The sequence below is a fragment of the Odontomachus brunneus genome, unplaced genomic scaffold, assembly GCF_010583005.1.
Source record: "Odontomachus brunneus isolate Ranch 3 - 2012 unplaced genomic scaffold, Obru_v1 Obru_scaffold_178, whole genome shotgun sequence".
In the NCBI taxonomy this organism is placed as follows: Eukaryota; Metazoa; Arthropoda; class Insecta; order Hymenoptera; family Formicidae; genus Odontomachus; species Odontomachus brunneus.
The window spans coordinates 105,915-121,796 of NW_022639628.1; the positions used below are offsets into that span (position 1 = coordinate 105,915).

General features: G+C 34.9%; 3 protein-coding genes across 4 annotated transcripts in view; 1 reads left to right on the top strand and 2 right to left on the bottom strand.

The window, feature by feature from the left end:
- Positions 1–3,269, top strand: part of LOC116851571 — a 5,573-nt gene extending 2,304 nt beyond the window's left edge. For both annotated transcript variants that reach the window (XM_032831120.1, XM_032831119.1), the window contains exons 8-14: positions 181–348; positions 562–773; positions 995–1,148; positions 1,264–1,409; positions 2,326–2,539; positions 2,636–2,829; positions 2,933–3,269. In XM_032831120.1, coding sequence (XP_032687011.1) covers positions 181–348; positions 562–773; positions 995–1,148; positions 1,264–1,409; positions 2,326–2,539; positions 2,636–2,829; positions 2,933–3,023 — 1,179 coding nt within the window. In that variant the 3' untranslated portion in view covers positions 3,024–3,269. The remainder of the gene's footprint in view (positions 1–180; positions 349–561; positions 774–994; positions 1,149–1,263; positions 1,410–2,325; positions 2,540–2,635; positions 2,830–2,932) is intronic.
- A 3,956-nt stretch (positions 3,270–7,225) lies between these two features.
- Positions 7,226–12,696, bottom strand: LOC116851565 (AT-rich binding protein-like; the record flags this gene model as incomplete). The annotated part of the gene is made up of 2 exons (XM_032831114.1): positions 7,226–11,887; positions 12,492–12,696. Coding segments are annotated over 2 exons (336 nt in total), but the record flags the coding sequence as incomplete, so codon positions are not given.
- Positions 12,651–15,882, bottom strand: part of LOC116851561 (glutamate receptor ionotropic, kainate 2-like) — a 78,419-nt gene continuing 75,187 nt past the window's right edge. Inside the window, exon 14 of the mRNA XM_032831109.1 lies at positions 12,651–12,783. Within this exon, the coding sequence (XP_032687000.1) occupies positions 12,697–12,783 (87 nt within the window). The 3' untranslated portion in view covers positions 12,651–12,696. The remainder of the gene's footprint in view (positions 12,784–15,882) is intronic.

Sequence of the window (15,882 nt, forward strand, 5' to 3'; positions counted from 1 at the left end):
TATATATATATATATATATATATATATATATATATATATATATATATATATATATATATATATATATATATATATAAATTATGTATGTGTAGTTATAGTTTTGCTGAAATATTTACTAATTAGTAACTTCTTTTACTAATAATTGTCAATTGGCATTTTCTTTATATATTTTAACTGAAGACCTCTACCTGCATGGCACTCAAATTTTACAAAAATGGTATGACCGTCCAAGATGGTTCGTTACGTTCTTATAACGATCCGGCAACAAGTGCGTTTATTCGTGATATTTTGGATGGCTATTTTCCATCTGAATTGCAACAAGAATATCCTGACGGAGTTCCCTTTATGGTAAATCGTCAAATATAATTCTAAGATATATGAAAGATTCTTTGATTCTTGCACTTTTCCTTTCTTTTTTGGATTCTTTGATCAGTATCAAAGTCGATTCTTTTTCAAAGGAAATTTGATTGACCGTCTTACAGTTTCGCAACTTTCATTTTACTGAAGATATCTTTGTAACTCGCTTTCAGACACGCTTTACATTTTGACTTACCCTTGTAGATAGAAGATCACAGAACAGAATTATACGTAGCCGACTCAGCTGGCTTTCCTGGACAAGGGTATCGATTGGGCAAGCAATCACCAGTAGATAACTCGTTATCGACGAACGCACGCAATAATATCTCCCAAAGATCCAATTATGTCGACCCTTTATCGAAAGATAACGTTTGCGATTCGCAAAACATACCACTTTTATCACTCCCAACAAACCGGTATTATCGCACGTTTTATAACAGAATCAATAAATATTCAAGTAGAGGAAAGATTGCATTTTGGTATAAATTGAAGTACTGAAAAAATTCCCTCATTTTTCAGTATATATAATTGTGTATATGTAAAGAGTAATTCTTGATTATATGTAAATTTATATATATATATATATATATATATTTATTTATTTATATATAACATATCCCTTATATTTATTTTATAGTTTTTCGAAATCCAAAGAGTCTTTAGAAGTATCATCTGTCAATTTACCCTCTCTGAGATCGCATATTTTGGCTTCGCACAACAACGTTTGCTCCGATTCTCACATTCAGTCACACATTAACGCTGAATTAGTACGAAGGAGTCGACGAAGGAAGGTAAAGCTCTTGTCGATTTTCAAATTTGTATAAAATTTATTTTAGCTACTGATACTTGCCCTTTTTGAAATACGTATTTCGAAATACGATTATACGTATTGAAACTCTGAAAAAGGGAGAATTATCTACGAAGAAGATTGAATGTGGTATATCGTCGAGAGAACATTTATCAAAGTCGAGAGACGTTTCGAGGTCTTTAAGCAATAGTAGGACAAGATGCCACAGCTCCACCGACAGATCATCGACTAAATTCTCTTCCAAGTAATACATAAGTTTCATACTCATTACTTTTAGTGAGAAACTTGAAGAAACATTATTTCTATGAAATATCTATTGATATATCTATATGTATATATATATATATATATATATATATATATATATATCTATATGTATATATATATATATATATATATATATATATATCTATATGTATATATATATATATATATATATATATATATATCTATATGTATATATATATATATATATATATATATATATATCTATATGTATATATATATATATATATATATATATATATATCTATATGTATATATATATATATATATATATATATATATATCTATATGTATATATATATATATATATATATATATATATATCTATATGTATATATATATATATATATATATATATATATATCTATATGTATATATATATATATATATATATATATATATATCTATATGTATATATATATATATATATATATATATATATATCTATATGTATATATATATATATATATATATATATATATATCTATATGTATATATATATATATATATATATATATATATATCTATATGTATATATATATATATATATATATATATATATATCTATATGTATATATATATATATATATATATATATATATATCTATATGTATATATATATATATATATATATATATATATATCTATATGTATATATATATATATATATATATATATATATATACGGATATTTATTTTTTAATAAACTTTACTGAATGTTTATCTTTATACGGCGGTTTTAACTGTAATACTATTTTAATGTACAATTTTATATACAACTTTTTCTTATTCATCATGAAAGTAGAAAATGGAAAATGACAGACGTATATTATAAATCATAATATTATTTATCTACTCAAGATAGTTTTTTGCAGTATATCAAAATCTATTGGGAATCGTCTCCGACCACGTCCGAGATCTGCTAGTTTATCTGGACGAATTGTTAGTATGCAGTCATTACAGACAAAAGCATTGAGCACAGCGGAGATCAATAAAACCGGTGAACTGAATATCGCCAAACTAATTGTTGAATCATCCATGACGAAATGTCCTCGTGTCACGAAATCGGCTACATACGCGAGAAGTTCGGTGAGGAATATAACTGACTAACAATCGCGGAAACTCAGACAAATTGTATTTTGTCAAAAATATGATACACGATTTCTTTGAACTTTACTGTTTTAGCCTCCGTTATTGCATCAGATCAACGAGGCGACTAGAAAACCTGGCGAGTTGAGATTAAAAATTAGATCATTGACCGGTAGCACTGTATACTTAGTACATGTTTCCATTGACGAATCGGTGACGAAACTATACGAATTACTTGATAAAGCTATGAAAGCGTCAGGATATAAAGGATATAAAGTACTATTGAGCGGGTAAAGAATAGTATATTTGATTTTCTGTATTTATATTTGTACTTTCAGCATCACACACTTATACACACAATGCTCTCTTCATAGTTGATATAACTGCTTACAGATATTCGCCTAAGAAGCTGGAACGTGTAGACGCAACCTTAAAAGAATGCGGAATTAATAGGGATTGCGTTCTCCACCTTGTAAACGATTAAGTGTTTATAATCTCACAATATTAGAGACGTGTTAAATTAATCAACATGTCAAATTAAGACAAGTATACATTTGAAAATTGTGAGTCTGGTCTTATAAAAATTGAAAAATATGTGTTTTTATCGGCTCTTTTCATAAATACTGAACGCATTAGAAAACGTACATCGCGTGTACACATATATATTTCTTGCAGGAAATTCATTTCACTATTATGTTACAAATGTCTAATTAACTGACTTATTTTTATGTATCATAAAAAACGATATTTAATGTAATCATTATTTATGTCACATTTCGTGATTTATTTTCTCAAATCATATATTTGATTTCTCTTTGCGAGATGTTGAACTTGAATGATATTAATAACTTATTATATTCCAAATAATATTCTTTTATATTAATATAATAAAATATTATGTGACAATAATTATTAATAATCACATTAAATTGCGGTTGTAAAGAACTTTATAAATGTATCTTTTACAAAATAACTTATTTGAAAATTTGTCATGTTGTTTCTTTATCGAGATAGTAACGTGCACAGTCAATTTTTAATGTCCATACGTTGAATCTTGTTTTTATTTTCAGCAAATGTTTTATCACTCATAAATACACGGAACGTGAATATAAATTTATGATGAAACTTAAAATTGATACGTATATCTACGTGTATCAGATCCACGTATTTTCGCAAATTCATGAGACATATGGCATATTAAGTAATACAATAACTTGAGTAAGCCGTTGCATTTGCACACACGTATGTATTGGTAGAGAATTACGGAATTTCTCATCATCATCGACAAACTACGTCATGATAGATGCAAGCTCTATCAATCAACGGAATAGAATTCGCACGATTTATCTATCTAGGCCGTGGGCCTCTGCCAATGGACCTGTCAACGAAAGCTTTTCGATCAGATGTCGAGGCGGGACGGTTAATAAGAGGTTGTGTTTGTCAATCGATATCCAAACTGGCTCACATTCCCTCGGGAAATTCCTGGCATGCTCATAAATTTCGTCAATACCGAGCAGATCTGGTATCGTTAAGCGGTGTAATTATTAATAAATAAAAAAAGGCAATCAATTTGATTGAGCACCTGCAACATCGTAAAGCGGAAAATAATAAAAAAGAAAAAATAGACTAGTACTACCTACGTTATCGGAACTTCCGTGTCATTTTCTCGTTAATTGAAAATCGAATGGAGTTCTCCCGGTTGTGCAGCAGTAACAAATGTGATATTCGGCACGTTTTAGTATATATATTCGATGCAAAATAGCGAGACATATAAACAATATCGCTATGAATTCTCTGTTTTTTTCTTTAATAAGTATTTTGAAAAATTGAAACGATCATTGAATTTTATAATTTTATAATTTTAACACTGTATTCGATAAAAAATCACGTTGTATTCCCGTGTCAACAGTTCATTGATTACCTTTGAATCTTTTCATTTATATATACATATACAGGGTGACACCGAACAAGGTGGCCAAACTTCGGTATCGTATTCTACTCTTCCTAAGGATGAAAAAGGGTCATATAAACATAGGTCCGGAAACTCGTCCTTTTTGAGATATAAGTATTTTTTTTGTTTATAATTGAGTATTGTAGGAATGTTTAAAGCTTACTTAGAGAAATTGCTGGAAATGATTTCCTTCTGTAACAATACACTCTTCACATCGATGTTGCAGAGACTATCGAAGACGTTAAAAAATTTCTGGTGTATTCCGAATTTTATCAAATGCGGCAATAATCTGGTTTTTGAGTGTTTCCAGACTGTCAATAGTATTATCATAAATTAAATTTTTAAGATGTCCTCACAAATAAAAATCTAAAGAAGTTAAGTCAGGGGAGCGTGCAGGCCAGGCAATTGGTCCTCCTCTACCAATTTATATCTCGAAAAGGATGAGTTTCCGGAACTATGTTTATATGACCTTTTTTCATTCTTAGGAAGAGTAGAATACGGTACCGAAGTTCGGTGTCACCCTGTATAGAAGAAAACCACGGAATATATATGCACGATTATTTAATCTTTTCAATTTAACACGATTGTAAAAACAAATGACTGAATTGCAAACATTTCATTACAGAGTATCTTATACACAGAATTATGTCGTTAATTATGGTGAAACTTCGTTAAGTAAACTTACTACTAACGAGATCATCGGTCCTTATTTCGTTCTGCAATCGACGAAACATGGGTCTTTACCTGCACATAGTTGCACATCCTTGTTCAATCTCATCGAAGGGACGAACAGCATGAATATTACGTGGAAAATTGGCTCTATTATATAAAAATACGGGCGCATTTGTACGTATATATGTGCAAAGGGACACTGCGCGCCAGATAGATGGGGATAAATTACTGGCGTAGATTTACTTGTAAAAAATAATGGACATATCTTCCGTATGACAATCAAAAGTTAAATTTACTTTGTAGGAAAACTGTATCGCATCATCCATTTGTAGCTTGTCCGTTATTCGCGATTTCCTATCGTTTCACTGTACATCGTTATTTTTACGCGTGAGAGAAAACATATAGGTACGTAATTGATCACATAGAACTTGCGGAGAAATAGACTCGAACACATTGACAGTTAGTCACCACAAACTGGTGATGATTTTAAGAAAAATTCCAGTTGATAGTTTTTATTAATTATTCCATTATTGTTTGTACAATAGATCGTTTAATTGACAATTGATGTTAAACATGAATCAAACGCAATAATGTGCACTTCATTAAATAAAGAATTATTGGGATGTTCTAATCCAAAAAAGCAATAATGTCACGAGACAGAGTTTTATACCTCTCCTAATAATATATAGTTTCGTCTCAGTTTTGCCGTTGCAAGAGAATGAGTTGCAGTGAAGCTCGTTTTTATCGCTTGTAATTTGCTAAGGGATCGATTAAACGGCGAAGAGGAACGTGACAGAGGAAGTGAAGAAAAACAACGAGCTGTTGGCGACATCTGCTTTAAGGCATTGAGATATTAATGGATCTCTCAATTGGTTTCGGCACTAGACAAAAAAAAATAAGAAAGGAAAGAGAAAGGAAAAGGCGACGAGACGAAAGGGTCGTTTGTTCCAGGGTCTCGTTAAGCAATATTGAAAAATTTTTCCGTTTCTCAAGTCTTGCCTTAGTATTATTCAATTCGTTCATTTATTCTAGTGCTACTTTAAATGTAATTTCGATGTACAACAGAAATTTAAAAGTGCTATCTAAACATCAGTATAATAGCCCCGACGCACTGTGTGTCAAATTATACTCAATTTGAGTTATTTTTAACCATTCCTATAAGTCGCCACTGCTCTTACTAAATATGTCGTTAATTTAACTAATGTAATGGAGTTAAATAATTTAACTTAAGAAATGTATTAAATTTAACTACAATTTAGTTTATTTTTTATTATGTGCACGTTAATGTAACCTTTGTCTTAGTAAAAAATGACTTAATATTGTTTTAAATGGGTTGATTAGATGTAATTGTTTTTTTAAACACATGTTTTGTGTTAAAATAGTAAATTTTGACACATATGATAGTTGAAAATAACTAAATATTATTTAACTCAAGAAATTTGTTTAAATTTGACCCTCCAATATTTAACAGTGCAGCTGGAAATAAAGATTAGAAATAGGAAAATATAATTTCGACAAGAGGAGAGAACAACGGATATAATAAATCCAATAATTTCTCGAGATGTGCTTTATCGATGATATGGACTTTTATTTACCGATCTTGTTTTCAGGATGAGGACATTTCAAACAGTGAGGAATATTTCAAGGTAGGCAGCGTGGCACCGTATGTACGTGTTAATGGTTAGCCGCTCCTGAAAGCTATCAGAGCTTTGCACTGGGGATGATTGCGTTCCATGTACCTTCCCCTCATTTTTCTCTCGGTCTCAAATGTCGTGAAATGACCTGGATTTTAACGTACTCTCTTTGAAGCGACACGACTAAACGAATGCAATTTTCAATATAGCGCGGCTGTAACTCGCCCACTTCGAGATGACGATTTAGTCTTTTTTCAACAATTTGACGCTGCTTCATTTTGATAGAATAAAATGCAAGCGATAGAGACGCGCGATTAAAGGTATGACATTTCTGCAATAGTATCCGATATCTATGATATCAGTGCAAAATAACAGTGTGATAATTACGAATATATAATACAATTACGAATTTCAAATATAATCGCCAAATGTATAAGTTAATTAGTTTTTATCTCAAATAGTCTTTTTAAATAATTAGCATATCAGCTAACATTACAAATACATAATTTACGAATATGGAGGTTAATAATAATTTATTAACTTAGATGTAAAATTTATTAAGTAGAAATTGAAAAGTGTTGAAAGATACATATAAAGTTGTTAATTCGTCGAACTAAACATTAAAGCTTTCAATATTTGATATTATCGCTACTCAAATTTGAGAGCTGTGCAGCCGTCCAATCATCGAGAAACTATTTTATCTGCTTTGTTTCACGGATATCGGATTATATACGATCGTAGATTTGTGATAAAACAATTTTCTCAAAATCCATCGAATACAATCGCTTTCCGCAGCGTAGGTTGTTGAAATCGATTAAACACGTCATCGAGATAACCTGCCAATAGATTTGTTAAAAATTTGAGTACATAATAAATATAAATTGACATAAATAAAATGATGACGATTTTGAGTAAACGATTGAAGTTACGAATGCTTGGAAATATTTGTAAAGAATTTAATTATGATTGATGTAACGTCATATTGACTTTTCATCTTTTATATGAAGTGCTATGCTAACACAGAAATTTCCGTGATAGAAAAATATAACTGCGGAGCCGTGCATGCAGTCGCAGGAAGCGAACATTCTTTCATGAAACGAAAGATTGATCGTTCGCCACTTATAAAAGAACTGAGAAGACAGATAATATTACCGAATGGTGAAGTAGAACGTTATGCGGAGAGTCACAAGTTCACACGAGAGTGAAATAAGCATTATTAAAACATAATATGAAAAAATGAAGTATGTGTTTGTGTGTGTATGGAAATTATAAAATATATTAATTGCACAACTCTATTTTCTAACTTTATTCTGAAATTTTGAAAGAAAATTCTCCGATTATATTTCTATATATATGCCTCGCAATTTCACGTCTCACAAAATTAATTTCCAAAATTATTTTTTAAAAGTCCAACTATTACTTCACATTTTCCTATTTTCCCTTCCTTAAATTAATTTAATATGGGAGAAGATGGAAGTGTATTCTTTTAATAAAATCATGTACGTCTTTTATCATACTACTGATCATTATATACTGATAAAAGTATGTTAAGCATGTACAAGTTGTTTTTTTTATGAGCATCGAAAATGTTTATTCCCTGCAATATTAAATACTGTACAGTAGGTACTCAAATCTTTTATTTCGATGTAGAGAAAGTATCCAGATATTTGTCGTTCTCGTGTGTTGCTTATAGACATTCATAGACACTTTTCGTACAGGTAGCCTTTGATTATCAGCACACCGACGAGTTACCATAGCCTCACTGTCCAGTTTGAGCTGTTTGAAATCAATTTTTCGGTTTCGGCGCAATAAAGAAATATAATGTTACACGACATAATGTATCGTAACACAATCGATCGCTCTTAGGAGTATCGAAAGACGCGCGCACAAAAGTGTAAAGTCTGCAGAAAGATTTCCCCGCGCACTGGAAGTAACCCCGTCTCTCTCGCATATGCTTATGATATTGGCTTTGCTCGACTGGAAAACTTATGTATCGCACGTGCAGACATAGACATAAAGAGTTGTCGTACTCGCCGATAAATTCTGCAACGGGTCACGTAAATGATCTGTACGACTCGCGCGAGGTAATATTCGTATTTTAATTGTATTATTATTGGCACAATACGAGAAATACGCGTTACAGTAAAATTGGTAAATGTACCGAATTAAAAACGTATCGCGTATCGGCTTATCGCACACAGTGGCAGTATGGAACTGCTCGTTTTCGAGCGCGTATAATTCCCGTTATTTCTTTACCTCGTTTCTTTTTTTTATTTGTTCTCTGTTTCTTCTTTTTTTTTTTTATTCTTTTTGGAACGAAAGTTTCGTCGATAAATATTTGCATGTACACGTACTTATACACTTACTTTCACATTGTCCAACAGCTAATAACGCATTAATAAATTTACTGCATGACGTAATCTTCTCAACAAACAGCGGTATACGCGTATAATAATATATTCACATTACGAAACGCCGCGGGGTGTATAGCTAAAAACTGTCGAACAGGTTAATCGGCTTATCCCTACCTTTCTCTTTCTCCTCGTGAAAAACACTCGCTGTACGTACATCAGTGATAATAAACTATTCGATCGTGTCAAAATATGACTAAGTCGTTTGGCACGTTCGCACTTCGCGCGGACTTTGTCCTCTGTGCCGCACGCATACAATTTATGTACGTATAATATGTACATACGCTGACGTATACATACATATACATATTTTTACATATATATTTATGTTTCAAGTGCATTTATAAATCACACATACATTTATACAAAAGATTTATAAATCACTTTTCAACAATTAGTGTACCATCTTGCATATAATACAACGCCATCAGGTGATCGTGTCCTTCTCCCATTATCGTTCGAGGTATCTTACGACTCAATTTCTGACTGATTTCTCAGTTGCAAATTATGGAATATTTCCTTCAGAGGACATTGCTTTCATCAAATCGCTAATTGTTGGGACATTTGATGAGTGGAGGAAGACAATGTTATATTTGAATTTATTGCAGAGTTTGGACATGAAAATATCTGAGCAAAAAAACTTTCAACAATATAAGTACTTTCATATATCTATATTATGCTATTTCAATGAAAATTTGTACAACGTTACTTCTTTTATCCGGTTGCGGTTTGAACTTTACGTTCCTTGCTCTCCTGATCAAACATTAAAGAATCTTCCCGACGAGGAATTAAGAACTCTTTTCTTAAGCTGGAAATTTCGCTGTAAATTATTCTTTATATTGCAGCGTAAACTTAAGTTATTAATTCTACCAATTTTTCATAATAACAAGCATCTACTGCATCTACTGTTCATAGGTTGACTTTTAAACCCTGCCTGTCGAAATGATTGGACGCTTTGGTATTTGTTTAGGCTAAATCTGGCAGTGATCACTAATTCGATTTTGGTCCGAGTCATATGATACAGTCGTCGATACTTCTTTTATCTTTGTTTATTATTTGGCACTATACCTCTCGTCGCGTGTAAAAACTCTACTCAGCCGTTCGTAGTCTACAATCATTTACTTGTCTATTGGTTCCGTCTGTCTCGCAACTTCGATCGGTATCGAGAACTCGCAAGAAGTAAAATATTACATTTTACATTGATTTTGTTAGGTTTACTTGTTTCGCGAGCATTACGGTTGCAGTCGCAGCAAAATAGCGATCCGAAATTATTGTCACTGGAAACTGCATTCCAATAGACTTTGTCATCGCGTTCGCGTGCGACTACGTCAGCGATCTCGACTTAATGTCGGCGTTCACATATAGAACTGCGCGTAGAACATTGCCGTAGGGTATGTGTGCCGACCATATCGTGATGGCGAATACTCTCTGTGAGGTAGTCACATATCAGTATCGATCAGTCAACAGATATGCGTGAAGCCCTCGTGATAGATAATAGATGACTTGATGTTTCATTACCCGTTGTTGTTCGTTTCAGCATGTAGCTCCCTGATGTACGGGTCGCAACGCGGCTGGAGGACAATCCTATATGTGACGACCGATCTTTAACAAGCTTCACCGATCTTTAACAAGCTTCACCGAGTTTCTAAATCCGCTTCGATATGTTTCACTTAAAATTCGGCTCCAGTGTCGGCTCGCCGACACGTGTCGCGGCACCGCGGTCGGTCTTGGTCGGTCTGGACAACTCGAACGCAAGCGTGCTTTCCACTCAATTCCACTATTGCCCCGGGAAATTTCAAACGATTTCCGTTCGTATCTGGCGTTGCGCGCGGAATTCCATTTTCTATGTGGCGTCTATTATCTCGATTGATCCGTGACATCTCCGCACCGGTACTTTTCAATTTAATCCCGATCCGACCAGTCATACATATGATCACTGGCAGTTAGAGAGGGCATCCGCTTCGCTCCCCGAATAACATTCCGTTGTCTTCGTGGATCGGCAAATGTCTACCTGATACCTTGATGACTTCGGGGATCACTCGGTCATACCGCTTCTATCAACACACGGCTAGCTACATAGTCTCCATTATCCCGATTAGAGTGTACGTTCTTGCGTCGACATCAGTTCGATCAATACTTACACGCGGAATCATGTACGTGTCGTTCGTGCAAGCCGGCCTCGCCGAATTCGTCGAGTGTCGGACTAGTCATACCACTTGATCCATGCTGTCGTAATTTCCGTCTGCACAAGAACGGAAACGCGTCACGGGAATATATCACGCGGAGCACTACGTACGTATCCTTGTTACAGCGTCTTCGTCTTCTAATTGAGACCAGTTGTTCAGCATTTATACAATATCGATCGACGGCTTCACGTCGTCATCGTCGTCGGCGCAAGATGGCCCTCGTTGCGGTTTACCAACTCGCCCCGGCGACTATATATGTTATAAGCAGGTCTCCTTCTGATCGACCACGTTGATGACTACTGAGGCCTGCGTGGACAGTTCCTTTTGAGCAGGTACACCTGTCGGCACCTCCTCGAGTATTGGTCAAAGAGTGGTGGTCCTCGACACCGTTGCTGAGGGTGGCGGCGGCGGGGGCGGTGGAGAGATTACTACGTCCGGTTCACCCGCTAGGTCGCAATCGAATTTCCAGAGAATACTCTCAGAATGGTCACCTCCTAATATGGCACAATTAATGATATATTTGCAGTGAAGCTATTGATTATCAATCTGTAATCTTTGGTTTTCTCTTGCTCCTCTTGATAACCAAGTCGAAATTTTACTCTTTAAAATCTACAAGTGGCATTTTGTGCGTTTTAGAGGTGTTGTAGAATTTTAGTTTCTGTGTGTATTGAACATATATCGATCCTTTATAATATACAGGTGTTAGAAATGTTTAGGTCAGAAGTAGAGCTAAAATTTCGACTCGAGTATCTTTATATAATTAATATTTAAACTTCTCTGGATGTGCTTAAAACACTTTCTTATTGTATTTACGATAAAGAAAGAAATTCGCAATAATGAGAAAAGACGATAGAACTTTCAAGATAATTTTTTGATATTGTGTCACAGAATAATGTTATTTCCACCAAGCATGATCTTTGAGAAATTAAATCAATGACGATCTGTCTACTTCGACAAATTTATCGCGACGGTTTCCGTAATCTCTCGATCTTACGGAAACGGGATTAATGGGAGCTTAACCGTGAACCGATACTGTTCAATTTAGCAAACGTAATAGAGGATGAAATTATCGGTTTTGTAATCGATAAACTATCGTACCTTGACCCAAGATGATGTCCGAAGAGCCCCGTCTCTGTCTCAGCAGAGGTGCTTGGTGTTTGTGCGCATGGCTGTGAATGTGTGAATGTGAGTGGCAGTGTGTGTGACGCGTGTGCGTGGGGGTGACTTTGCACGGTGGCTGTTGCTGTTGTGATTGTTGTTGTTGTTGCTGCTGCTGGGGATGAAGATGAGGATGAGGCCTGTGCTAGGTGTTCCCGCCATGGGACGCCGCCACTTGATCGAAGCTCAATGATTTCTTCATCTCCGTCATCGACAATGCACCACCCTCCTGCTGAGAAAAGTAAGCGCGAGTGTTAGCTGTATCGGTGCGACCAAAGGAGAGTCATTCCGAGACGACGCAGAACGGACACGGGTAAGTTATTAAAAGTTGCGTTAGGTTGTTAAAAGTTATTAAAGATCGGCGGGAGAAGGTTATCACCGGGGCGCGATAGTGTTGATAACTACGTCTTTAGAGTTGTCTATTTGAAATGAGCGGCACGTGCTCTACGAAGATATTTTTTGCCCACAATTCTGGAGTAGAGCAGTGCCGATATAGGTTTCAGATCACGTTTTTAGAGTGGGACAAGACGAGTGCGGCAGATACGCGCGGATATATTGCGGGTTAAAGGATTATTATGAAAGCGGAAGCTGATATGCGGTTAATAAAGCATTTCTCTGCAAATAAGCTGTACATTGATCGTATGTATGTTCTCAAAGACTAATGCTGACTAATACCGCGATTTGATTGTTGCATCGTCGAAACGAACAAAGCGATTCCGCACACATTCCAACATATAAACAATGAAAGCGCAATTTTACCTGCATGATCTATAGTGTAACTAATTGTAACGTTGTTAAAGGTAAAGAAGCACAAATAGACTTATTTAAAATTGACATTAGCAAATGAAGAATGTAATAGGAAATTAAATTAATCCCAATTTGGAAGTTAATCGATTTATAAAGTTAATGTATTATCAATAACTAATTTGGTCTTGTATAAATAGAATTGATTTGTTATATTTGTGAATTATTGTACGAATGTACAAGAGTAAGTTATTGAGTTACTCGAATTTCTTACATTTTTTCATGTTGTTCTGTAAATGTATATTCTACATAAATTCTTTTCAAATAAACAGAAATATGCTATTATACTTATAAATGTGCTTATAAATATGCATAAAAGTAGTGATTTAAAGAGCACCCCGTTGCGGTAATGCAACAGAGTGTATTCGAGACGGACTAGCAGAGACGGAATAATGGGATCGATGTGGTTTATTGGGATTCAGAACGCCGTCTTCGCTCGAATGCAATTGCATTTTCCCGACAATGCGAATGTCGCTATTCACCGTGTGTATCAACGACAAGTAGTGAATGAGTATTGGTTAATTACCGTCAAGTAATTAAACTATATTACAATACAGTACGTTCAGCTCCGCGAACGCATCACGGATTTGCGGTTGTGCGAGCGAAATGTGCAGCACACGCTGGCTTTTTGTGATATTATTTTTTTTCACGCTGAGAGAAAACGCAGCAAAATATGAAGTAGCAACAATGATCGGGATAGCGAGCGCAGTTAATCACGACTGTTTCGTTGATAATTCCGTGATGAAAATAGATGGCGTAGTGTCCCGAGAGGAATGAATATCGAGGATAGTCACTGAAATCAGAGTTAATAGTTAGATTTAGACATACTCGTACTTTCGAGCGAATTTGTCGATGGAATTTGATTGAGTCACTGATTTTACCTCGACATGATCGTAATTAAACTTTAAGCGGGAGAACGGAACGTGGTACGTGACGAGATGAAGAGACACGACGGCGGAGCGGAAAGAGATAAAGGGAGAGAGAGGAAGAGAGAGTGAGAGAGAGAGGGAGAGAGAGAGAGAGAGACAGAGGGAGTGATACGTTATCGCTCTTGTCACGCGGGAATTTGCTCCGGAGCGTGTCGACATTTCACGAAGTTGCCTCTACTAATGAAAGTCATTGCCCATCTTAGTTTCCACTATCTAGGCACTATTTCACGAGACAGATAAATTGAGCGCCTGGTTCTTGATTGGATATGTGTGAATTTATTTTAATGATTTTTCTATTAACTGTTTTATATATTTTTTCATTATAAAACAATGAGATTCATATCTTTTTTTAAGAAAAGATATGTAATTTTTTCGTGTAAAGTAGTAATTTCTATTTTAATCATGTTACGAATATTGAGCACTATTCGATATTATCTTTTGTTGCTCTAAGAATTCTAATAATGATCCGACATGGTTATTAAGGGAAACGTATTCTTACAAAAAATGGTTTTGTGTTTTTACGATTACGAAAAAAAGTGTATTATATCATAGGACATAAAAAAGTGTATTATATCATAGGACATATAGTAAGAGCACATCTTGAACCTTTTTCCCCTTCTTTCTTTTTTTTTCTTTCTCTTTTCTCCCTTTTTCGTTTTCCGCTTCGGGAACTCGATAGAATACCTTATACTTCGAACAAGAGAGAAAAAGGGTGGCGTCTAAAAGCGCGACACGGCCCGAAAAAAATCACTTCCGTATTACGAACCCTCCTCGTAAAATTTCAAGGGTGACGGACCGTTTAGGCGCTACAATATTTTGCCGCGTGCCTCCCGAAGTAGCTATTTTATTTTCCAGGATAGGGAGGACGTCAAAGTGTACTCCTGCGAGTTTTCGTACGGGATATCCCTGATAGGTTTGCATCAAAAGATAACATCGTATCTGAAAGTAATATATTCCATCCAAGTTTTCAAGAATAACACCATCGATCGGCTTGCAACGTTCAACGAAGTACACGTAACAGATATATTAGGCATCAACTCTGCTCGCGTGTTTATATCGCCTGACGTTTGTACCTCGCGCGCGGCTGAACTATTCCTGATAGAAATTCCACTAAATTGCGCCGCAGGATATAACGCACACTTTATTGTTACAAGTTTGTACATGCAATTACGTTTTACGTTTATATAATATACTATAATTGTAAATGTGTGTGCTGTGATCCTGCAACAACTGTTACACACACTGCAGCCAGTCCTATAACAGCGGGATATGAACGTGCAATAATCAGTAACATCTTGTAATAGAATACGAATACACATTGTGTAATGCGTACCCGACACACCGGGAAACTTCACATTCTCACACAGCCGATATACCTCAAAACGTACATATCGCCATAACAATGTACAGAGAAACGGAGATACACAGTAACGGTGCGATCCGTTTCTGAAGAAAATTGACATTTGCAATACTCCCTTGTCAGGTGACATGTAGGATCTGATATTCCTCGTACACACCCATGATTTCTCTGATTTCAAGCTTTCCTACGGTATAAATGGTAGCGGGGAACATATTTAGGCCTCATGGAAGCTATACTC